The sequence below is a fragment of the Carex rostrata genome, chromosome 19 (genome assembly GCF_964058835.1).
Source record: "Carex rostrata chromosome 19, lpCarRost1.2, whole genome shotgun sequence".
In the NCBI taxonomy this organism is placed as follows: Eukaryota; Viridiplantae; Streptophyta; class Magnoliopsida; order Poales; family Cyperaceae; genus Carex; species Carex rostrata.
The window spans coordinates 9,000,558-9,025,467 of record NC_135936.1 but is presented as its reverse complement, the minus strand read 5'-3'; the positions used below and the strand labels follow the sequence as shown (position 1 = coordinate 9,025,467).

The window sequence follows — 24,910 nt, the reverse complement described above, 5'->3', positions numbered from 1 at the left end:
TTGTAATATTATTATAATAATTATTTAATATATTAACAGTATAACATATTAATTATATAATTACATATTAATAATAATTATGAATTAGAAAATATTAATTATATAATATTAATATATTATTATATTATTATAATAATTATTTAATATATTAACAATATAGGGTATTAATTATATATCAATAATTATTATTAATAATAAGATACTAATTATATAATATTATTATAATAATTATTTAATATATTAACAGTATAACATATTAATTATATAATTACATATTAATAATAATTATGAATAAGAAAATATTAATTATATAATATTAATATATTATTATAATAATTATTTAATATATTAACAATATAGGGTATTAATTATATATTAATTATTATTATTAATAATAAGATACTAATTATATAATATTAATATATTATAATATTATTATAATAATTATTTAATATATTAACAATATAACATAATAATTATATAATTATTTATTAATAAAAGGATATTAATTATATAATATTATTATAATTATTATTTAATATATTAACAATATAAGATATTAATTATATAATTATATACTAATAATAATTATTAACAATAATATACTAATTATATACAAATAAAATATTATTATAATCATTCAAGTTAGGCCACGAGGTGGAATAAAAATTAAACCACCATGTGAGGTGGCTTAATTTAGGCCGGCCTAAACATCGGCTTATGCCATCTTAGGCCGGCTCATTTAAGGCACGTTTGGTGGAATAACGAGGCTTAAACTCCTTATTCCACCATTTAGGCCACAACCAAACATGGTGTAACAGTGAGATTACGGATAATTCGTATTGGATTATAATACTAATTATATATTTGTTTGATAAGGTTTGAGATATTATGTAAAAGAGACATAAGATTGTTCTTGAACTTGCTTGATATTTTCTTTATTAGTTAGTATCATATCATGTCACCTCTCTAGCTATATATATATATACTAGTAATCGTGCCCGTGCACAGCATCGGGAGCAAATTATGTAGTAGAAATCATTAAGCTCCTTAATAAGGAGGAGAGATAATTTAAATCAAATTTGTAGAGAAAAATAGTTAAATACTATATTTATCTACAAGATAACACATGTGAACTCTAATGTAGTGGTAAGAATTTTGGCACCAATAGAATCCAACTGGGTTTGAATCCCGCCTTCAGCAGAAAAAAAAGGTAAATATAAAATCACCCTCTCATTCTTTCGTACCGGTACCGATACTGGTATTGATATGGCGTGTATTTCCAAGTCTTAATGTGCATTGGTGTTGTTCTCTATATGGCATGTATATCTATGAAACTTGAGTATTTGTTTGAGTATAATACATTTATGTATGGAATTCACTACCCCAAGCACCTTCATGTGAAAGTGTTGATTTGTTTGTCAAAGCTTATCTGCTGAAATCAAAGAAAATAATGAAATTGTGTGGTGTTTTGTAATTGTAATAACTGTTTATGGCTTCAATCAGCACATAGATGGTGCCACTGTTAATTTCTTTTATCATGCATCTACAAAGCTTGATATGTGCAAGAACTTTAGTATTTCATCCTAAAAATATCCAAGATGATTACATATTTTTAAAATTGTATCACATCCAAGATTTATTCTCTTTTTCTTGTAAGCAATTCTTGCGCGCTTTCAATCACAAATGATATAAAGGGCCACATATATAATTTCAAGATTCAAAATTGTCACATATAATTTTAAGAGAACAACACACAAAACAGATTTCCAAAACCAAATAATATACATTTAGCTATACATATTCTTGACATAGCGTCTCTTGTTAGACTTCCTCTTACACAGATAGTTTCTTATCAAAAAGATTTCATCATCTATTGGCGTGCTAGGATCTTATTCAAACTTTCTTTTTATCTCTTCTCACTCACTCAGAGTCAAATGAATCCCATTCACTTTCAAGTATGAGTCCATTCCATATTCCTACAACACAATGCAAAGATGTACATGATGAAAGTAAATGTAATATTCAAGTAACTAATTGATAAAGTCAATAAAATACAACACAAAATTAAAACTCGGTAAGACTTTAAATGATTTCTCAATATATAGTACCTTAACATTCCTTGTAAGACCGTCCATGCCTGTTAGAATGCCATAGGGCCATCGCTTTATACCTTTAATCCTGCACCACGTCTTAAGCGTGGTCTGGCTCACTCGAAGCTCTTCTACAACTTCATTTTGTGGTTTTCTAATCATTGGACAAACCAACTCAATAGATAAATATCCAACGTTTCTCCTAAAAGTTATAAAACTTTACGAGCAGTTTGAGCCTTTTTGTAAACAATTTGATAAATTGTTAGTGCCTCATTTTCAATTTAATCTTTGGGTCTTATTCTTTCTTTAAACTCCCTAGTTCTAAAGAGATCTACACATGACTAAAGAAAGTTATTGAACTTTTTAAAAATTATTTTCTAATAGGACTATTTTGCCCTCATATGGCAGAATAACGTGAGATCCATTTTATAACTAAGAACTAAGAATAATTTATGGTTTTAATTTGTATTTTATCTAATAGGACTATTTTTGCCCTCATATGGCTTCAATGTAGCTCAAACACAATATTAATGGTAGCTAGTTTAGGCTTGGTAAAGATCGGTACAGAGGGAGATATTGTACCTGGAGCTTCTAGTCAACTTTGGTTATTATAATAGAATTTTTTTGATAAAGATCAATACATAGCTAGTTTATAAATTTAGAATTTAGTATAATAGAAAAGCTTACAGGTAGAAACTGGTACAACCCAACCCTTTCATAATTACACACATTCAGCTCAATTATGTAGTTGTAAACAGCTAGTATGCCAACATTTGTGTACCGGTAGTGCTCGTAAGGCTGGAAAAAAAAAATCCTTATTTGTTGAATTTGACATTCAAGTGTATTGAACAAATATAACCAACTTGATCCATGCATGATAATACATTGTAAATTATATAAATGACTTGCATATTTTTCTTCATTGTTTACACAAGGCAGTCAGCTTTGCCCCAGTATACAACAAATACCAGAAAACAAAGACTATTTACAAAGACATGAGAAACCATATATTAAGAACTATTTACATATGACTATTTTACCAAAACAAAAGTGTAGATTAAATAACACTACAAAAATAAAAGAAAGAAAAAACACTCTTCAATTAAACTTTGTCAATAAATGATATCCGAAGTCTGAGCAATATATGTACAAACAAGTGTAGATTAAATACACTTATAGTACAATCTCAATTTCGTCAAATATCTAAACTCTCTCTTCCCTCTCTCTTATAGTACAATCTAACTAAGTAATTACACAAATATAATGGTACATTGGTTTTTAAAAGGTATTACAAAACCAACAATTACCCAAAATGAAAAGAAAAAAAAATCTCTTGTCGGCTCACTTCAGTTAATCCATTTTTAAATATATCATAACATGGTCCACACTGGTAATGCTGAGTGAGTTTATGGTACTATGCATAGCGCGGATCGATCTGTACTATGTATCAATAGCTTTGTTTTCAGAGTTCAAACAATCGATCTAAACTGTCAACATGATCTCCATAGTAATTTTATTGATTTTTTTAGTATTTCTTCAGATTAAGTTATTTCGTTTATCTAAAAAAAGTAAAAATATATACAATAGTGTAAAATTTGATCTACAAGTACATTTTCATATAGAGATCATGATGTTGAACGGTTCAGTTCGAAAGTTTTTAGACCTTGAAGATGGAGATAGTGATCCATAGTATGAACCAATATGTGCTATGCATAGTACCGTAGCATCACTCCTATAAAAATGTATAATTTTTTGTTTTAATATCTGGTTCTGTTGGATGTAGTGCTTTATGATTTTCAAGTCAGTAGATGGTGGTACTTATATAGCTAATTCATACCATTTTGACTTCAGTTTCATACCCACAAAGTATTCAGTGATAGTTTAAACCCCATGCTTAGTAATTGTGATAGTGATAGAAAAATATATACTACTGAATCAAAACAAAGTACCTTGTAGCTCCTTTGCAGTTCAAAACTAACTTTTCTGAGTTTGTAATGCCTTACACTATGGGAATTTGCTGCATCAAAACTGTAAAAGACACATCAAGGTTTCAAATCATCAATTTTTGATAAATTCATACTTGTAAAGATATGTCATTATATGTTAAATGTATATTTTTTTGCAGGGGATTTGCTGGTAATTTAATTTTTAGCTGCTGTCCACTGTTCTGACAACCTGATTTCACAATTTTACTGTGATTAATTGACTTGGCCAAAGTAGGAGTTATTTATATGGAAATGACCAGCAATACTTGAACCCCATACCTAATTAATTTCAGAATTTTCATGGTTCAGGAGCTAATATGAACAGGTGGTTTTCTAACTGACAAATTTCAGACTGACAGCAGTTTTTCTACATTAGCCTCATTTTCAAAAGTTGGATTTCAAATATTCACTATAAATCGTAGAAAATTCCAAATCAAGAAATTCTTTTTTCAGTGTGTTCACATGAGTGTCCTCTATGTTTATGTATAACAATTTTGTCCAACTCGACCTGGAAACAGTGTTTTTCATTTTCTCTTCAATTGGAGGCTATTTTTGGGATGCAAAGTACCAGTTTAGGTGTTTTTGTAGTTTGCTTGTGTTGGTTGCTGGTACAAGTGGATGGCTAAGCTTAGGGAACTGTTTAAAGGTCATTGAGAGATTAAGATCAGGTTTTAGTGCTTTAGACCCATTGTTTATGTATGACGGTAAAGAAGAAACAAGAGCAATCATTGAAAGATAAAGATCCAAAGTTCAGATTCTAAATTGTGCTTCCTGTGAAAACAACAGCAATCATTGAAAGAAACAAGAGCAATCACTGTTTATGTATGACAGTAAAGAAGATAACCTTAAAATTAAAATATGACTTACTGTGAAAAGGAATATGAAAATCTGAGGTAATTGTAGCCATGGCAGTGACTTGCTGAATCTAGCCATGGCAGTGACTAATCAGCAATTGTATGACATCATCTTGTATTGATGACCTCTCGGCTAGTTTCTTTAAAAAATAGCTAACATCTACAACATATTTAGACCTCTTAAATAATTAGACAATTAATCTTGGCAAAGATGAGAGAATGACAAAAGAAAACCTGATTTAAATCTCAGACTGACTGACTTGTGGGCTCCACAATCTCTAACCCTCGCACCATCTCTAGCCAATAGCCTGAGCCTCTGTTGCACAAATCCCACTCTCCCTTTCAAATATACCTTTCAAATATATAAAGTACATCCAGTAATATTCACTGTAAAAAGTTGGAGATGGCTAGAAAAATGAATTCATATACAGTTTGGTACCTGACCTGGCCTAAACCCTAAACTCTATGAAAAATTGATTTTCTAGAGTCGTAGTGCAGACGGTGAAGGAAGGCGGAGTCGCAGTCCTTCTTTCCTTTCTCTCTCTATTTCTAGGGTTTTTTTCTTTTTTGGAAGAAGGGATCGGGAAATGAGGGGTGGGATCGGGGAGGGAGGCGCACCCAGCGAAATTTTTTTACAGATATTAGAATCGAAATGGTGCGCAGTAAGTATGGCATTACGTGTAGCGGGTAAATATTTAACTAAATATAGACTTCTACACATAAGAAAAAAAATTTAATAAAAAATAGATAAATTATGTAATTGAAGGGCTGATATTCAATCCGAAAATTCAACTTTTAATCACAACCCTTGCAGGATCTAGACATTAAGCTCCTTAATAAGGTAGGGAGATATCTAGATAATTTTACATCACAGTTTTATCGTTTTTTCTTAAATATTTTTCAAGTACACTCTAGATCACTTATATATATAATTAAATTATTAGCATTCGAGAACACATTTCTTCTAAATATTTTCATACATACTTTAAAACTTCAAGATATGTTCTCACAATATTTTAAACTTATTTATCTAACAAAATAAAAAAAAATTAAATTTATTCATTTAACACGGAAACTTTGTATACCACCAACTTCCATTAAATAATTATTGACAACCCTGTTTAATTTACGTCACACTACTAATACCAAAATCATCTACCAAACCTCAAAGACCACAAGTATAAACTAAGTAAAGTACTTGTTTAGTTTGACCAATAGTATGTAAATGTGCCGTTTTTTTTTTTTTTTTTTTTTTTATGTTTTGAAAGAATTATATATTTAGATCAAACAGATATCGATCACATATATAGTCCTCTTGGAATTAATGAATTTATGGTCCAAACTCTTAAAGTCTTCGGATCTACGCTGTTCGCCTGTCACGATTATGTATAGGCGTATAATTGGCAAGTTGACACCGGAAGTAGTCAAAGAAGAAATCCAAAGGTCTACTGGACAGATTTCTAGTAATTTCTTTCCTTCTTATATATATAAATAAAAGGAAAGTGATTGATTAAGCTTCTTGAAGATAACATCAGCACTATATAATCGGAAAAAAATATTAACTTATTAAGCCTGTAGGTGCCAACTGTCAACTGTCAATGACCTTGGACAATTTCATTGGAGAAGGAATCAACATTTGAAAAATTCATAGCGTGCATGCATGGCATCCGCGCGCATGTTATTTTTAAGTTCATTAATGAACAAGTCAGCAAATGGAACTTTCTTTGTAATTGTATCCATTCGACAGTTTGCAATAGCTGTTACGTTATGAAATTTTTACAATTAAATTCGAATGATTTAAAAGAAAGAATCGATAAATCAAGTTAATAAAATGGAAGTTTAAACCTTAATTAAGGTTCCCCTAAATAAGTAAGTTAATTGTGAATTGAAACCGCGTCGAAATTTCGAGATTTCGGAAATTTTATAGCCCCAGTGCGGATTAGGTTGACCGCAGTGCGGGTGGAAGCCATCCGCAGTGGCTCAGGCTTTTTCTGGAATTTTGCCAAAAAAATGACTAAGTAGTGAGTGCGGGTGAGGGATCCGCAGTGCGGATGAGTTTAGCCGCACTCATGAATTTCTGTATTGCACTGAATTTTCCTGAAATCGGCTAAGTAGTGAGTGCGGATGAGGGTGAACCGCAGTGCGGATCAGGTTCATCCGCAGTAGGCTCGGACTTTTCCTGGATTCGGCTGACAACCGACTAAGTCTCGAGTGCGGATTAGGTAACCCGCAGTGCGGATTGGCTAATCCGCATTCAGGGTAATTTTAACCCTAAAACCCAAATTAAACCTTCTCTCTCTCTCACTTCACCATTATCCCCATTTCTAAGTTATTTTCGGTTAAGAGAGAAGGAAAAGATCCCGTGAGTTTCCGTTTCTTCCAGACTCCCGATTGTTGCGAGAAATCGAGTTTGGAACCGAGAAAGCAGCCGAGGATCTCTCAGAACCCTTCTATTTGGTATTTCTTTCTCTCCTTTTTACTTTCGAAACCTCGAATTTTCTTGATTTCTCGGATTCTCATTTTAAACCCGAGATTTGTGCTCGAATTGCTCGAGGACTAGTTCCTCTACACTCCTTACTAGTTTGTTTGTCATTCTTTTTCCCGATTTCTTCCGATTTATGAAATCTGATTTCTAGGGTTTCGTGCCAAAATTGAAAGTTGGCATAATCGTGATTTGATTTGCCTAACCCGACCAATTAGACTTGTAATCGGTAGGGTTGCCTCCTGATCGTGAATTTTTAGAACATTTAACGGCCGATTTGAGGTTTTGACCAAATTAGGGTTAACCAAACGGTGGATTGAATTGAACCGAGAACCAAAGTAGTGAAACGGTGATTGATGGTCACCAAATGGAGTTTGTATGGTCCCGAGGACCTAGATGAATTTTGTGTGGTTTTAGAGGATTTTGGTAAGAAATAATGAACCGAACGAATTGATACCAAAAACATCGAAATTGATTAGGGAAGGTATAAGCCCTAGAAGTAACTCGAGTAAACCTCTCGACCCTGAACCAATGTTAAACCTAGTATACGTATGATATAGGTGTAGGCTCGGTCGAGCAAGAACTTGCGAGACCATACGAGACGTCCGATCCTTAGCTTAAGCGGTACGCTCGTCAAAAAGGTGCGGGATTCTTGGACTTGTTTGATACTTTATTTTCAGGAATTAAACTGTTTATTCGTTTGTCATGTTGAATGATTAATTGTTGCATATTTTGGAATTCATACTGCATATTGATTCTTGCATAAATGAGAAGGATTGAATGGTTTTAGTTAAGGTTGATTGGCATGTTGGTACGGTTATTAATTGTTTAGTTCTATGAATTGTTCTTGTTGTGAATGAATCTGCCAGGCCGACCTGTTTAGGTGGCTGGTTAAGGTAACGGTGGCCTATCCGTTGACCGGTGTTTATGAATTTGCCAGGCCGACCTGTTTAGGTGGCTGGATAGGGTGACGCTGCTGACTTATGCGTTTGACCTGTTAGAATTTGCCAGACCGACCTGTTTAGGTGGCTGGATAGGGTGACGCTGCTGACTTATGCGTTTGACCTGTTATGGATTTGCCAGACCGACCTGTTAAGGTGGCTGGATAAGGTGACGGTGAGCTATCCGTTGACCATGTGTTATGATTTTGTGAGACTAACCTGTATGTGTGGCTTTGAGATATATTTGCTTGAGATTTAGCAAAGTTGACCTGTATAGGTAACTTTGATTCCGTGTGTTGCATTTGTGTCAAGTTGACCTGTATTGGTGACTTGTAACCGAACCTTAGGAAATGGTTAAGCCAAACAGCAATTGCAGATGGGTGTCCGATAAAGGTTCAGCTTGGTTGGCCATCTGTAGGCGCTTGTAACCCTACAGATGTGGGTTTGATAACGGTTCAGCTCGAAAGAACATCTGTAATTGCTACCAGCCCTAATGAACTGAGTTAGGAATCGAGTTAAGCCAAAATAGATGTTGTGTTTTGAAATCCATATTGAAATTCCGTAAACTGTGTTTCAGGTTGATTAACTGTTGTCGAGTAGTGGCATTCTGTTATTTATGTTTTCTTATATATTGTTGCATTGTTATTGTTTGGGTTTCATTATTGAATATAGAGTTTGATTGCAAGTCCAATAATTCATATGTGGCAAAATTCGCACTGAGAATTTATTCTCACCCCCACCTTCCCCGTTATTTTACAGGTATTGGTGCGATGGATTCCGGAGAGGCACGAGAGTAGTAGGCCTTAGTAGCTTACCAGTATACGACCCTAGATATGTTTTGTTGTATAGATTTAGGGTAGGCCTCGTGGTTGGTATCCGGATGAGATACTTAGATTGTATTATTTACTGTCCAGACTGTGTACTCTGATTTTATATATTAGAAACTTGTTTTGAATTGCGTGTTGTTGGTTTAAATTTTGATTAGCCTTGTAAGCATACACGGCATTGTATGCTTACGGCGGGGGACTGTTACTACCCGTGGCCGCGGGGTGTGACAATAGCTGTAATAAAAAAAAAATAAAAAAATCATTTTTCTAATTTGATAATTATTTCCAACCCTGTTGGAAGATTCTCTCGTTAACTCCAATATTCTTTTCTATCTCTAGTATTAATTGAACATGCGTATTCCATATAGAGTTTTTTTTTATTCATATAGAGTTGATGTCCATCATTATAAATATATATATACAGAGAGAGAGAGAGATGGGCAATAGTCGAACTTTAGTTGATGTCCAGCATTAATTTACATACCATTAGATTTACATATATTAGATTTACATTTTTTTTTAAATATTTCAGTAATTTTTTACTTTTTAGTTATTGCACCATAGTCGAATTTAGTCTACATGTTTTATTTTTATTTTTATATCTGTAAATATCTTACCTCGATAACTATTATTAATATCCTATTCAAGGAGGAGTATTCATAAGAGAAATTAATATATATATTTTCAGCCTTTGACCTTTATTTGATATACTTTGTATATTCACAAGGGGCAGAGAGAATGAATTCGTATCCTCTGAGATATCTCAAACTTTGAGTGACATTATGAAAAATCCCAACCGTTTAAATATGCTCTGCATGAATCTCAAAGCACACATAATACTGACCCCTACATCACCTCCGAATAGGCACTGGACACGTCCAAAAGTTGAGATATCTCAGAGGATATGCACTCATGTGAATTCATTTAAATTAAAAAAGAAAAGAAATTAAGAAAGAATATTGGATTTAACCATTGAATTCGATTCAAATTTTTAAATTGAAAATGTTGAATCTTATCTTTCTACTAATATAAAAACTATAGTACTCTTTCTACTTCTCTCTTAAATTTTAATATTTTATTAATTTCCACTATTATAGAAATGGTCATTGTATACTGCACATTGTACACGGATTTGGCAATTTTATATAAAAAACGTGTATCAAATAAGATTTTTTGGAAGCCCGAAATATCTGTGGAATTTATACATAGATATTTATTAAAGAATCAGTGTAGAAAGCCTTGAGAGAGCTACACGGACGTTTATTAGGAATTGTACACGGATTATTGTTTAAATAACAGTATAGAAAGCCTTAAGAGAGCTACACGGATATTTATTAAAGAACCGTGTAGAAAGGTAGGAATTGTACATAGATGTTTGTTTAAATAACAGTGTAGAAAGCTTAAGAGAGCTACACAGACGTTTAATAAAGAGCCGTATAGAAAGGTAGGAATTATACACAGATTTTTGTTTAAATAACAGTGTAGAAAGCTTGAGAGAGCTACACGGGCGTTTAATAAAGAGTCGTGTAGAAATGTGGGAATTATACACTGCACATTGTTTAAATAACAGTGTAGAAAGCCTTGAGAGAGCTACACTGATTTATACTTAAAAATCCGTGTAGAAAGGTTATTGTAGGGTTTTGGTTATATAAAAGGCATTCTTCCAGTGTCGTTTTGATTAATTAATACTCTCTCTCTCTCTCTGTATTGAATGTTGGTCTAATTTATGCGTACAAGGAGGCTGGATCTGAGATCTTTGAAGTTAATTTGTATTTCTCCTCTCTATCTTGCTAAGGTTAGTCATATATATATATATATATATATTTCTCTTTTCTTTCTCTAATTTTCTGTAACTTATTATTGCTTATTTAGGTCAATTATTAATTAATGCATGCATGCTTGATTTGTTTAGATAATATAAATAATTAGTGTATTGTGGTCCAATAATCGTCCTATTGATGTTTTTAGGTCCATGTCTGTTCAAAATTAATCCAATAGGGATTAATTTGGATAGTCCCCGGTTTGGGACTGCTCTTTGAATATTGTGTCTCATTTAGGATGTGAACACATATTAGTGGGATTTAATTAGTATTTGAGAAAAGTTCAACAGTATTTCTCCTTATTGCTCCTACGAGTATGTGGTTTGTATGCATACTTGGGGAGTTAAGGGGAAATGCTGCCAATTTTTTCTCAAATACTAATTAAATCTTACTAATATGTGTTCACATATGAGGCATAATATTCAAAGAGTGGGTTAGGATTGTAAACCGGCCCTTTGTAAGCCCAGAATTTGGAACAATTTATATGTTGACCATCATGATTAATGAAAATTATTTTTTTTAATTTAATTTACATATGGATCGAAGTTAGATGTACGAATTGCAACGTGATAGTGCAGAATATTTAGCTCGCGTTGATGAGTTTATAAAATTTGCTGAGAGTTATAGAGTGAAGACAAAAGATGATGTCATTTTGTGTCATTGTAGAGATTGTAAAATTTTTATAAGATTTGGAGACTCGGAAGAAATTAGAGCTCATTTGATTTGTCGGGGATTTAAGAAAAGATATATATGTTGGTTCATGCATGGTGAGAAAATTGGGAAAAGTAGCGGTACCAATAATAATGTTGAAAATGATGAGAATGTAGAAATTTTTGATAATTTTGAACTTGATTGCAACGATGATTTTGAGAATGTCAAAAATTTTGATAATAATGTTGAACTTGATTGCAACGAGGATGATGAGCTGGAGATGAATATTGATGAAAATGTAGAACATGAGTTTACTGAAAATCTAGAGGACATGTTATGTGATGTTGAAGATGAAATTAGTGATAAAAATTATCAAAAATTTTAGTATCTGTCTAATGAATCCAAGAATCAGTTATATCATGGGTGTACAAAATTTACAAAACTGTCAGCTGTGTTGAAATTATTGAACTTAAAAGCAGACAATGGTTGGAGCAATAAGAGTTTCACGTTTTTATTAAAGCTTTTACGAGAAATGCTCCCAGATAATAACGAGTTACCATGTACAATATATCAGGCGAATAAATTGATCTATCAAATGGGTTTGAACATCAAAAGAATACATGCATGTCAGAAATGACTGTGTATTGTACCGTGGAGAGTACGAGGCCAATAATGTTTGTCCTAAATGAGGTGTTTTATGGTATAAACGTAAGGACCAGGACACTAACGATTGTAACAATGAAGAAAAAAAGGGTCGGCCTCTAGCTAAGGTGGTGTGATATTTTCCAATAATATCGAGATTCAAACGATTATTTGCAAATCCCAAACATGTGAAATTGTTGCGTTGGCATTAAGAAGAGCGCAAAAAGGACAGTAAACAAAGACACCTGGCTGATTCTCTTCAATGGAGAAACATTGATAGAGAGTTCACCGAATTTGGTGGCGAATCACGAAACCTTAGGATTGGGGTGAGCACAGATGGAATGAGTCCGTTTGGAAGCATGAGCAGTCGGCACAGTACTTGGCCAATTCTTATATGCATCTACAATCTTCCTCCTTGGTTGTACATGAAACGCATGTATATAATGATGTCATTACTAATCCAAGGACGCAAACAATCCGGAAATGACATAGATGTATATCTCGCACCATTAATTGAGGACCTCCAAAAATTGTGGAGGGATGGCTTCCAAGTGTAGGATGCGTATGGCAAAGATCAATTTAAATTGCGGGCCATGGTATTTTGCACCATAAATAATTTCCCCGCGTACAGAAATTTATCAGGTTACAGTACTAAAGGAGAAAAAGTGTGATCTATCTGTGAAGATGACACGCAAGTGCTGAGGTTGAAAAATTGTAAAAAAAATGTTTTTATGAGACACCGTATGTTTCTTTCTATTAATCACCCATATCGTAAGAAGTAGGTATTCAATGGAAAAATTGAGCTTCGAGTGGCACGTCGTCCATTAGATGGGGCATGTACTGTTTTCAAGCGGGTTAAAAACCTTGAAGTTATTTTTGAAAAATGTGCCAAAGTACTACGGAAAAATATTATTACATGAGATCTGACCACAATGAAGGATTATAGGCCGGTGTTTAAATAGTGGAAAAAAAAAGAAAAAAGGAAAAAAAAGAAGACAATGTATATGATTTATTTTTTTTGGGTAAATAACGGCGCGCTATCTCGAAAGTTGTAGGCCCCAGAGACATAGACGTTAGTACCGAACACTGCAAACAACTCTCGTGTCAAGTGTCTCTAAACTCTACTATTTACTTTTCATACATTTATTTAGATTAAAATTATTCTAGTTTCCGTCAAAAATAACTCATAGGTATATTACTTAAAAGTAACTTAGAATAAAAATTTAAAAAGACCCACATCACCCCTATCTAGGTGCCTTTGAGACCAACATATCTCCCATCTTTCCAACATTAATCTCTTCATCAACTTACAATTATTTATTTATTTTCATATTTATATTTTATTAATTATTAGTTATATCTTAAAGTTCATATAACTTAATTATCTGACAATTATTCGTTTTGTATCTATATTTGAATCTGTATTCGTAGATTATTTGCTTCGTATCCGTATCCATTTAAGATGGCTTTGATTTTACCTTTTGACATCTGTTTACTATCCGTATATGTATTCATATCTGCTCTTTGAAATGTGGATATGGATATGATTTCATCACTATCCACTCCGTATTTGCTCTGTTTTCACCTCTAGAAGTGTGTCATTAAATAACTGGCTAGTGAGCTTTATAACTGACTCTATATAATTATTTTTGCTTGTTTTTTTACGACATAGATTGATGGAACAACGGATGAATGTGAAAGTGTCATTTTGTTGTGGCAACTCCGGTTCAACGCGCGACAGAGACGTGACAAACTATTTTGAGTCTGAAAACATTGAGCTCAAATATACAAGAGCTCGAATTATTAGTATTTTTTATTTTGTGTACATATATTATTGTTATTTTAATTAAATAAGGTGGAAAGTAGCTAATATTTATTTTTATTCGAAAACTATGTAAGTATCATTATATATATGTTGATCATATAGTAAAATTAAAAAATTAACATTTATATTAAAAAAGATGTGCATCTTATATTATTGACTGAATTATATAAATTTAAATACACGCCAAAGCATGTTTGAATCAAGCTCAAACATGTTAGTTCAAACATTTTGAACTCAAATTCAAACTCCGCAAATAAAAAAATAAAAAATTAACGATCCGAATACAAATCCTAATAAAATTTAATTAGACCTACAAACTGAATTTGCAGTGCTACGTTATTAATTTGCAAAAGATTTCTTTAGCATCCTATCGGTTAACATGCAATGTGAAATACAGTAAAGACTCAAGAGTTCCTCTCAAAAAAATCTAATTAATTAATTGAGCAGCGATCTCATTATGTTTATTCAATGCATGCATGTCTAACATGCATGGACCACGCGCTCTCTCTTCCTTCTTTTTTATGTTTCCTTTAACTTTAACAACTAATACACAAATATATATATAAAAAATGATAAATATTGTTTTTAATTTTCCATTTTTTTGTTTTGTTCTAAACTTGTAATTCTGCTAAAACACCAAAGAAAAAGGATTCGTATCCTCCCAGGTACCTGACTCAACACAATTGAAATGGATGGGTCAGATTTACTCTCAGCCGATCAGGATTCGGGATGATAGAAGGGCAGGATTATTTGTGCTTTGAGATGCGTGCCAATCCATTTTCGGACCGTCCGATTCAATTCTACGCAGTCAGGTAACCTGAGGGGATACGATTTCAAAGAAAAATATATGGGTTTGCACCGCGCATTGCCCCATGTATAATGGGAAAAGCCCTGCTAGCTGAAGAATTGGAGAACTCACCAAAAAGCCAGCGGAGAATTAAGAGAGGCCGGGGATCTTGGTCAATCATTGTTTTCACATGCTCTCCACTCTTAAAATGTACTTGGTCAATCTTCTCATCGTTTCCTAGCTCCTTATATCTGACTTCTGAGAGGGAAACGAGAGAGAGAGAAAGAGAGAGAGAGAGATTTTTTGGCGGCCTCTGGCAAGCTTTTTGGAAAAGAATAATGGGAATGACACATTTGCTGACTTCCCTTTACCTGGTAATAGTACTGCTAGTGCAAATACGAGGTGACAATGGAGATAATTTACTGGATCCAAGTACTCTAGAGATGTTTGTAGATGAACTTCCTCAAATGCCAAAGATCAAAGGGTATGACATCAAGAATGGCATGTTCGTTGCCGGTAACCTCACCATCGGCATCTATGATACTACATGGGTAATTACTAATTATAACGTTTTCTGTCTCTCTCTGATGACCCTCTATATATATTTTTAGTTTTCTCTATGCATATATATATAACAGATCACATATATATTTTGGTTATTTCGTCCACTTTTATGCCTATATAAAAAGCAAAATAATATATTTATGCTGGAGGAGGGATATATATATCCACTTGCACCTTTAATTTTTTGATGACATTAGATTACATCCTATATTTTCCAAGTCCAAACAGTCAATTCAAATCGTTCAATATGATGGATATGTTAAAATGTGCTTGCAAATCAAATTTTACATTTTTTTAAATTTTTTTACTATTTATTAAGATGGGTACAAAAATTCAATGGTCTGAATATAGCGATTTTGTTAAATACTTAATAAATAGTAAAAAAATCGAAACACGTAAAATTTGATCTACAAGTACATTTTAATATATCCATTATGTTGAACGGTTTGGATTAACTATTTGAACTATAAAAACTTTGAAAATGGAGAGTGTAATTCAGTGCCACAAAAAAAAAAAAAGGTAATTAGATCCCTCGAGTAGGTACAAAAGAATGTCAGCATGGAAAAAAATCTTAGAATAGATTATTAGTATATAACAAAATTAAGCTTCTTTTCTTTACTTAAAAAAAAATAAGCTTCTTTTCGCAAAATATTTATGTTTTCTGTTCCTCTCACCTTGTCATGTATCAGCTGTTCAGGATGATGATGAGGAACGTATTTACTGTTGTCTGTTATATGGTCAACATAATTGGTCATACCCCTAACAATAGTTAGAGAAGCCTAAACCAATTATATTATTTAACACTTTACTATAATATCCTTTGTTCTATAAGTTTTTGCTTATTAATTTGTATGAACAGTACTCAATGGCTCTAATTAACAATCATTAACAACGCGGCCTTTGTAGCTAAGTAGAAGTTTCACATTGACTTTATATATAATAGCTGACAAAAATAGGAAAAATAATTTTAGAAGGTAAAGCCTTATTCTGCGTGACATATATACTGACATATTATAAGAATACATAATTCAGACATTGTAGTGGAGAAATTCTATTCCTTCGCCACCAACTCGCAAGAAACGGCACCTGGCAAAAGCATTTAATTTGTTTTTCTTATGTATAATTCAACCTAAGTATATCTCTTTTCTTAATGAATACAAGGCCCCCTTTAGTACGTTACTAGAATAAAGTGGTAACCCCGCTTTCCTACCTTCTAAAGTTGTCTGATTTTCGCATTGTATGGTGATTAAAAAAATATGGATTTTCATCTATTGGGCCCAAAAATGTTCACTGAAATCTTAACCCATAACTATATTATTAATTTACACTGAATTTAAAACTTCACCAAAAGTTAAAATTTTGTTTTTGTTTCCACATATATGACATGCAGAAATTTCACCGAGACATGCCACCCACACGTGTGTTCGCCTATGGCACGTGCAAGGAGGCTGCCACTGTGCCGGGACCGACAATAGAGGCCCTGCAAGGCACACCCACACATGTTACATGGCTCAACTATCTCCCTTCACAACATTTCCTCCCCAGGGACCTCACAATTCCAACTGCCATGCCTTCCTCTGGGGTCCCAACTGTGACTCACCTACACGGTGGGGTCCAGCCACCCACCTCCGACGGCAACTCCCTCGCCTGGTTCACTGCCTCCTTTGTCTATAAGGGTCCCCATTTCTCGTCTCCATTTTACTACTATCCCAATTCCCAACTTCCTGGCAACCTCTGGTAAATTTTCTGTTGAAACTTGATACTGTTATTGTCATTTATATATATATATAAGCTTTGAAAATTGATTAGAATTTCTTTTGGATTGTTCTCAATTAACAGGTACCATGATCATGCTCTTGGCCTCACTCGAGTCAATCTCCTATCAGGCATGATTGGTACGTACCAAATCACCTCTCCTCACATAGAGGACCCACTCGGTCTCCCGTCTGGACCAGAGTATGATCGTCATCTTGTAATTTTCGACCGACAATTTCGTGTAGATGGATCAATCTACCTGAATTCCACAGGCAACAACCCAAGCATCCACCCACAATGGCAGCCAGAGTACTTTGGACCAGCAATTGTAGTCAATGGAAAGGCATGGCCCTTTTTGACGGTCACTAGACACAAGTACCGGTTTCGTATATTGAATGCAAGTAATGCGCGGTTCCTACAACTCTACTTATCTAACGGTCTCCATTTTACACATATTGGATCTGATTCCAACTACCTCCACAGGCCTACTGTTTCAAGGTATAAGGATTTACCGTCATAGGTTCAGCTTAGATATTGCAATCTGTTACTGTGCTTATTATATTCATTCCTTATTGATTTTCTGAATAATAGTTAAATATGTGACCGAAATTTTAGGAAGTTCCTTCTAGCCCCATCAGAGATTGCTGATGTCATAATTGACTTTTCTCTCTCGACAAATAATGATGTCATCCTGCACAATGATGCGAACTTTCCCTTCCCTGATGGTGACCAGACCGACAACATCACCGGCACTGTAATGAAATTCATAATAAAACCAGATAAAGTTTATGATCCTTCGCAGATCCCGTACACTCTCCTCCAACTTCCTACTCCTCTTCTCAGTGAAGCTGCTCAAACAAGGTATAGACTGTAATTGAATTCAGAATTTTTTTTAATTCATAATAAGTAGCTACCATAATACATAAAAATATTTGTCATGTATACAGAAGGATGTGATGAACAAAAGATTGTTAGATAATCTATATATATAACACTTAATTTAACGACATGATACACTAATTAGTGCCTCATGCATATATGTCGAATAGGTACATCACAATGTATGAATACACGAGTGCATCAGATGAACCGACGCATCTATACCTAAATGCAAAATCATTCAAAGATCCTGTCACAGAGACCCCAAAAGAAGGAACCAGTGAGATATGGAAAATAATCAACCTAACTGAAGACAACCACCCTTTGCACATCCATCTCGGTACATTTACAGTGTTCGAACAGAGAAATATGTCTGACGTGGATGGATTTAAATCATGCATGGAAGCTGTGAATGATGTGCGGAAGTGTGATTTGGAAAAGCATTTGACGCAAAGTGTTTTTGTCATCCCAAAGCATGAGAGAGGGTGGAAGAATGTGTTTAAGATGAAACCAGGATGCGTGACGACCATTCTGGTCAGGTTTAAACCGATTGAATCAGAGACACAATACGGGTTCGATGTGACAGCTGAGCCGGGATATGTATACCATTGTCATGTAAGTGGATGCTCATTTATTTCGCAAAATTTTTAGTTTTAGAATCAATGGAAATGAGATTGGAGTCTTTATTGTAGTTTTGGTAATAATAATAAAAGATGTTACAATAGTTATTCATTACAAACTCCAATAATTGTGTCAAGTTTTACATGTTTACAGATTTTGGATCATGAAGACAATGAAATGATGAGGCCAATGAAGCTCGTTCACTGAAACGTGTATTCTTTTATCTTGTGAAAATTCCAATGAACATATGCTGCAATTGTATCTTTATATTAAACAAAATTAACGTCACGTTTTGAATGTTAATTGTTCGGAAAGAGCCAAAAAGTGTTGCTTGAGTATGGTTATGAACTTGTTTATGAAATGGAATGACGGATAACTAGTAAGTAAACAACAAATTAGAAGGTCAAATTAAATAGAGATGATGCCATTTTTCTCCATCTACTTTTAAACCTTTCATTATTATCTATTCTTTCTTATTTTTTTCATTATAATATGAAGCGTTAAGTTCTTTTCACCAAAATTATTGGATTGTCTGCCAATAAGATGTTACTAGGAAAACAAAACAACAAAGTTTCATGAATAGCAAAAATATCTCAACAGTTTAATTGAATTTCTCTGCCTTGTATTTGATTGGTGGGTTTCGGATGTCCTCTTGGCTTTGGACCAATCGAATCTCTAGGCTGCTTGTTTGTGGGTTAAAACCCGCCTTCTCATAATCTGCAACAGTTCTTCTCAGCACAGCCTACAAAAATCAAGATAACGTCGAAACTGAACAGCAATGACAATCCATCTGTTTTATCAGATTTCTAATTCTAGTGCATCAAGTTATTAGTACAACCCCGTGTAGTGCACCAGTTTACAGCAATTCAATGCCAGATTATTTATACATGATTAAAGTGGAAGTTCCATCATTACAGAATTACTCATTAAGGAAGGTTGACTGGTAGATGACACATCCGTATGACCGTATCTATTAAACAAAAGCAAGTACATAAAAAATGAAAAAATGAAAAAAAGGATAAAAGTGTACCTGTAAACTGGAAACTGCCAGTTCTGCTGCTGTTTCAAGATCATCTGGGTATTTCTGTTAAACAACAAAATGTTGTAAAATAATTTAGTGATAAAGAACAATGTACATTCTGAGCACTTTACACACTCAACAAAAAATTTGTACATGTAATCCATAAAAAAAGAAAGCCCATTTAGTTCCACTAATGTACTTGCTGCAAGATTGTAATCTTTTAGTGCATGCTTCTATACTAATAGCCCCACAAATTTTAGGGTAGACATGCAAATACTACATGTAGATATACAAATATACAGAAATAAATCAGCTACAGTCCTAAAGGGATTGTAGGGTCCTACGATTCCAAATCCAACCTTTTATTTGTTTTGAGATTCGTGCATAAAAAACAACTTTTATGGAGATTCGTAATACTCAAAAAATGAAAGGTTTAATTTGGAATCATAGCAGATTTATTTCCACAAATATACAGATGTGTATATATTTAGTAACATGTCTGTGGAAAAAATAAGAAAAAAAAAAACATTTGACATACGTTGCTCCATCCTAGAAGAAGAGCAGTCGTCAAGTCACCTGTACCCTAGAGTTATCAAAGAAATACACTATATAAAACATCATCTTATAATGTTGAAATTACCGTATCTTAATTTCAAAACAAAGACAAACATGAACCCCTTGAAAAGGTAACTAATGAATCAGAGTATTAAGGTGTCTATACTGAGAAGTATGCAGGTATCTTTGGTATAACAATCTTGAATTGTTCAGGAGCTTGACCCTGTAATAGAAACATGAGACCTCTTTAGATTTTTCAAATTTAGAAGTTGACCCAAGAAAAAGATAATTAGCATAATAAATATTATTGAGAGTATACATGTATTGATACCTTTCCTTTTTGATGGCTGCCAATTAACAGGAGTTTGTCTTGGACAACCATGCTGGTTATTACCACCTGAAAACATACCGTAAGAATATTATAACAAACTGATATTTTGTTCACCTGGTTTAGCACAGTACAACTCAGGTATTAATATCAAACAGCTTTTTTCTCTCTCTTATTCTTATGAACTTAAAAATATTCCAATAACAATTATGAGACTAATCATTTGATAGTACTAGAATAACCTTTGTTGGCCCCGCAGCATGAAGAATATTGCAAGCTTCCAAACCGTCCTTCTCAGAAACAATTCTGAAAGGGCAAATCAGAAAAAATGCACAAGGATTTCATGTTTGTTTTTTGGAAAAATATAAGGTAATTATAAAAGTAAGCAACAACAAATCAGCATTTTACAAGACAATCCCAGATCGCCCTCCCTCCCTCCCTCCCTCCCTCTCTCAAAAGGACTCGGACAAGATTGTCAAAATCATGACTATACAATTCTGAGATACGAAAACAACTTAAATTATACTCAAGTCAGAATCCTAATTCCATGGAATCAAAGTGGGTTTGGGCCTTGGCGTGGAGTTGTGTAGAGTCACAACCTCAAGTAACAAGGGGTAGAGTAACAAGAATTTTTTCTGCCACGGTCCAAAGAAAAGTGATACTCGTAGAGACAGCCTCTTTCTGGGATCCATATCCTTTTAAGCCATCCTTGGTGCCAAACGCATGAAAATAATAAAGAGAAAAACAGTACGTTCTCTCAATGGTTCCTGGAAATTGCAAGTAACAATTAAATCTTGCTTCTCTGTGTTTAAGATTCCCCTTCCTTTCAAGGTATTTTAATGTGGTTGAACCATGTTAGAGCTTAAATCTTCCCTGTTTATGGGAGAAGCGAGATAGTTGACTTCTTTACTTACTATATACCATGAAACTGCCAGCTAACCCTAGGCAATTAATATTTTCTTAATAAAGTTTTTTAGACAAAACTTGTAAAGTGATGATAATTTTAAATGGTAATGTGGTTTCATTTTCAGAGATTGTATCACAATTTCAAAATTGACCACCTCCTTTAAAAGATAATAAAGGAGCTCAACCATTGATACACATCACTTTATTTACACTTAAGTCTGATTTGAGTTCAGGAAGTATCCATCATTTCTACAGTCTTATGATTCTAGATATTATTCTATAACCTGACGCTTTGAACCCCAGTGGTCCTACAGACTGAAATCTTCCAAAATCTGAACACCTTCACTCAGGCCTCCAAGATCCCAAAAATGTTAACTTTGAAAAGATTCCAAAATGCATCAACAGATTATTTATATACACCTTATAAAGTACCATTATCCATTTTCTTTTCCAAATGGTAAAACTACCCTTGGTTATTTTCTCTGCCTTTCAATATCCCCTCCCCCAAAAGGATGAGCGATAAGGGATTGAAAGTTTATATTGCAAGTTACAAGGTACCATCTCTCAGCTTGTTGGAATATGGGGTTTTTTAGAATCAATAATGGTTTTACCTTATTCCTGTCAGAAGTTCAGCCTCAAATTGGTTTGGTGTAAGCATTGAAGCCACAGGAACCACCTGTCAACAATTCAGTTTAGAGATTATTTAATAATAATTTATTTTCCTTGCATACAAATTGCACAGTAATGAAATCAGAATGTAAAACAAACAATATAACTGGTACTATGGATACCTTTTCTCGATAAAGAGAAACTAAATCTTGAGGTACATAGAGCTTTCCTTCATCTCCCATTACTGGATCACACGCTACAGACCCATCCAAATCTAGTTACATTCAACTCGAAGGCCAATGTTATCTTAAAATCTATTTACTTAGTAAAATTAAAAAGTAAGATCCTTTACCATAGACAAGATTGGGATTTATTGAGCGCAACCTATCAACTACTTTTAATACAGTGGACAAAAACGAAGCTGATCCAATGTAACCTACATAAATGCAAACTCTATTAATTAATAATTCTAAGAGTTTGCAATTAAAACCCAACATTGTAGTGAACAATATTTGCAACTAACCTAACACCAACATCCGCACCATACCACCCATCTGTCATCTTACTGTAATTAGATGATATTTTATTACGTATTGCCCATTTTGCCCCCAACTATACTATGCTTGTCCCAGATAAAGCCTAAACTGTATTAAAATCAAGCAAGGTGAATTCAAGTGTTGGGTTTTAAGTTAAAATGTACATGTACCAATCCATTGGTCAAGTCAAACTTCCTATGCACTTATCCGTCATCTTAATGGTGGGATGTTTTGCCAATGAACCCAACAGTAGTGTCCATGCAACCACAAAAATGGCTGGTCTCATTTGCAAAAATGAAATGAAGTTGTGTATACCTTGTGAAAAGAAAAAAGAAGGGTACAAAAACCACGAAAAAAATCTAACCAGTCAATAAATGAGTATAGTACAGCAGATCATTATCCCCAAGGCCTTCAATCAAATCCCACAATTGATCACCATTTAGTACTTGACCTTTAAATGTGGGATAACCTGCATAATATTTAAGAATTTCAAAATTATGTCAATGCATCTGTAATAGGGAATTCACACCAATTTTGGTGCCTCCGCTATAACTCATTTTTAAAAGCATAAAAAAAATAAAACAAAACAAAAGTAGACATTTTCTTGATATTGATTTCCACAAAAATGAAGCCAAAATGTCATAAAATTAATGTGCATGTAGAGGAAGTGATATAGATCAAACCTAACAGTTTGATATTGTCTTAAGAGTTTCTGCTAACAAGGATTTAAATCTAGAGGCATCTAAACCACCTCTATGCAGTATGCAGTTAAGGATACCTACTTACCTGTATGATTAGAGAACTGTACAGAATTGATGGGATCCACATCATAGCCTAGAAGCTGAAGAGGAAATACAGCTGATTTGTTGCCGACATATCCCTAAGAAATTTTTAAGTATTGGATAATAACTCGCAGTAAACCAATTTAAGGAAGTACAAAGAAAACTGTACAGCTGACACTGAAAGCAAGATATTAGTGAACAATAATGATACTAAGTAACAACGGTCAGCACAACAGAGTGCGTAAATTTGAATTCAAATTTTGTTTGTATCTGTCTCAACTTTGGGGATCTTTGAGAATAAAAGCAAAAACAGATTATCCATTCTGATAATTCAGGAAATAGAAAAAAGAAAAAAAAAAAAAAAAAGTTCAAATTCAATTGCAGTGTTCTGATACATGTCTCTTCTAATCTCATCTAGAAACTTGTTCTGTTTAAATAGGAAATACAATATAGATGTTGATTTATTTCTGTTAGCTTGGTCCAATTAACACTTGATCAGCACCAATTGAATAATGAACAATAACAAAAAAATAAGAAAGAGGATTTTCCAAAGCACCTGAACGGTGTGGGATTGGATGCTGAGAACACGACCCGTCTCAGAAGGAAGCACGAGAGAGAGCACTGGTGGCCGCCGAGCCATTGCACACAATCCCTTCCTTTCTTCCAAAAAAAAACTCGGTATTTAATTTTCTCTCTATTATTATTATTATTATTATTATTATTATTATTATTATTATGGGACACAATTTAATGAGGGAATTGAATACCTGCAGAGAGTCGGTCGGAGGAATCGGATGCCTTTATTGATTGACAGAGAGAGCGTAGTAGAAGAACAAGAAGAGGTGTTACCGGGAAATCGCACGGGGTGCCTGCTCATAAGCGCCGTTTTTATTTCCAAACAAACTGATTGTTTTTATTCTTCTTTTTTCCATTTCCTATTTGCTGACCTGACCCTGACCCTGACCCTGCTCTATCATCTGATGATTCTGATCCGAGTGCCCCCGTCTTTCTTCTGCGATTCGTATCGGTTTTGGTCTTTTCGACGGGTTTTACTTTATTTATTTATACTATTTTCGACTTTTCTTTTTTCTTCTTTCTTTTTCTTTTTCTTTTTCTTTTTCTTTTTTCTTTTTTCTTTTTTCTTTTTTCTTTTTCTTTTTGCTGACTCAGCATTTGACTGACTTTCTTTGTTTGCCTGTGAAGCCCCTAGGCATTTTGTCTGATTTCTTCGACTAATGGTTTCTGATTGTCAGTGGGGAGTATTTTGGGCCGGATTTGGAAGGAAAGGATGCTTGTACGGCCCATATTCATATCTACGGCCTCAAATTGCGGTTGGTAATTAGAATGTAAATATTGGTTTGGAATATTTCGCCTCGTCCTAACAAAAGTGCGCAAATATGTCTGTTATTCAAGGTAAAATTAATACTAAGCACAAAATTAGTATTGA

The 24,910-nt window shown here is 33.7% G+C and overlaps 2 protein-coding genes and 2 long non-coding RNA genes across 6 annotated transcripts; 1 reads left to right on the top strand and 3 right to left on the bottom strand.

Moving 5' to 3' along the window:
• Positions 1–1,766: 1,766 nt before the first annotated feature.
• Positions 1,767–2,698, bottom strand: LOC144571696 (uncharacterized). The gene is made up of 2 exons (XR_013517556.1): positions 2,112–2,698; positions 1,767–1,979 (listed from the first exon to the last, which is right to left on the bottom strand). It is a non-coding gene; the product is annotated as an uncharacterized LOC144571696 (long non-coding RNA).
• A 1,045-nt stretch (positions 2,699–3,743) lies between these two features.
• On the bottom strand, positions 3,744–5,374 carry LOC144571767 (uncharacterized). Its single transcript, XR_013517576.1, has 3 exons — positions 5,167–5,374; positions 4,946–5,092; positions 3,744–4,121 (listed from the first exon to the last, which is right to left on the bottom strand). It is a non-coding gene; the product is annotated as an uncharacterized LOC144571767 (long non-coding RNA).
• Positions 5,375–15,184: 9,810 nt separating this feature from the next.
• LOC144571480 (multicopper oxidase LPR1 homolog 2-like) lies at positions 15,185–19,050 on the top strand. Its single transcript, XM_078320774.1, has 6 exons — positions 15,185–15,458; positions 16,862–17,208; positions 17,311–17,724; positions 17,842–18,087; positions 18,276–18,720; positions 18,880–19,050. Exons 1-6 carry the CDS (start codon positions 15,246–15,248, stop codon positions 18,931–18,933), a joined length of 1,719 nt encoding a protein of 572 aa, XP_078176900.1. The 5' UTR covers positions 15,185–15,245; the 3' UTR covers positions 18,934–19,050.
• Positions 19,051–19,153: 103 nt separating this feature from the next.
• On the bottom strand, positions 19,154–24,421 carry SOS4 (pfkB-like carbohydrate kinase family protein). Of its 3 annotated transcripts, none has more exons than XM_078320775.1 (13): positions 24,231–24,421; positions 24,020–24,119; positions 23,468–23,561; positions 23,046–23,150; positions 22,498–22,581; positions 22,328–22,401; positions 22,148–22,212; positions 20,873–20,936; positions 20,634–20,699; positions 20,469–20,525; positions 20,286–20,330; positions 19,757–19,810; positions 19,154–19,468 (listed from the first exon to the last, which is right to left on the bottom strand). In XM_078320775.1, the coding sequence occupies exons 1-13, from the start codon at positions 24,338–24,340 to the stop codon at positions 19,328–19,330; spliced, it is 1,059 nt and encodes a 352-aa protein (XP_078176901.1). In that variant the 5' UTR covers positions 24,341–24,421; the 3' UTR covers positions 19,154–19,327. The 3 variants fall into 3 exon arrangements, with proteins under 3 accessions (XP_078176901.1, XP_078176902.1, XP_078176903.1); XM_078320776.1 differs by having other exon boundaries at positions 24,020–24,123; positions 24,231–24,412; XM_078320777.1 differs by having other exon boundaries at positions 24,020–24,115; positions 24,231–24,357.
• Between the last annotated feature and the right edge of the window lie 489 nt (positions 24,422–24,910).

Bases quoted from the DNA above. Each gene is read 5' to 3' on its own strand.
- LOC144571480 (XM_078320774.1), top strand. From the start codon at position 15,246: ATGGGAATGACACATTTGCTGACTTCCCTTTACCTGGTAATAGTACTG. The intron at 18,088-18,275 runs GTATAGACTGTA...TATGTCGAATAG, and splicing joins AGTGAAGCTGCTCAAACAAG to GTACATCACAATGTATGAAT. The intron at 18,721-18,879 runs GTAAGTGGATGC...ACATGTTTACAG, and splicing joins GATATGTATACCATTGTCAT to ATTTTGGATCATGAAGACAA.
- SOS4 (XM_078320775.1), bottom strand. From the start codon at position 24,340: ATGAGCAGGCACCCCGTGCGATTTCCCGGTAACACCTCTTCTTGTTCT. The intron at 22,213-22,327 runs GTATCCATAGTA...AATTGTTGACAG, and splicing joins TTTCTCTTTATCGAGAAAAG to GTGGTTCCTGTGGCTTCAAT. The intron at 20,526-20,633 runs GTATCAATACAT...TTTCTATTACAG, and splicing joins GCAGCCATCAAAAAGGAAAG to GGTCAAGCTCCTGAACAATT.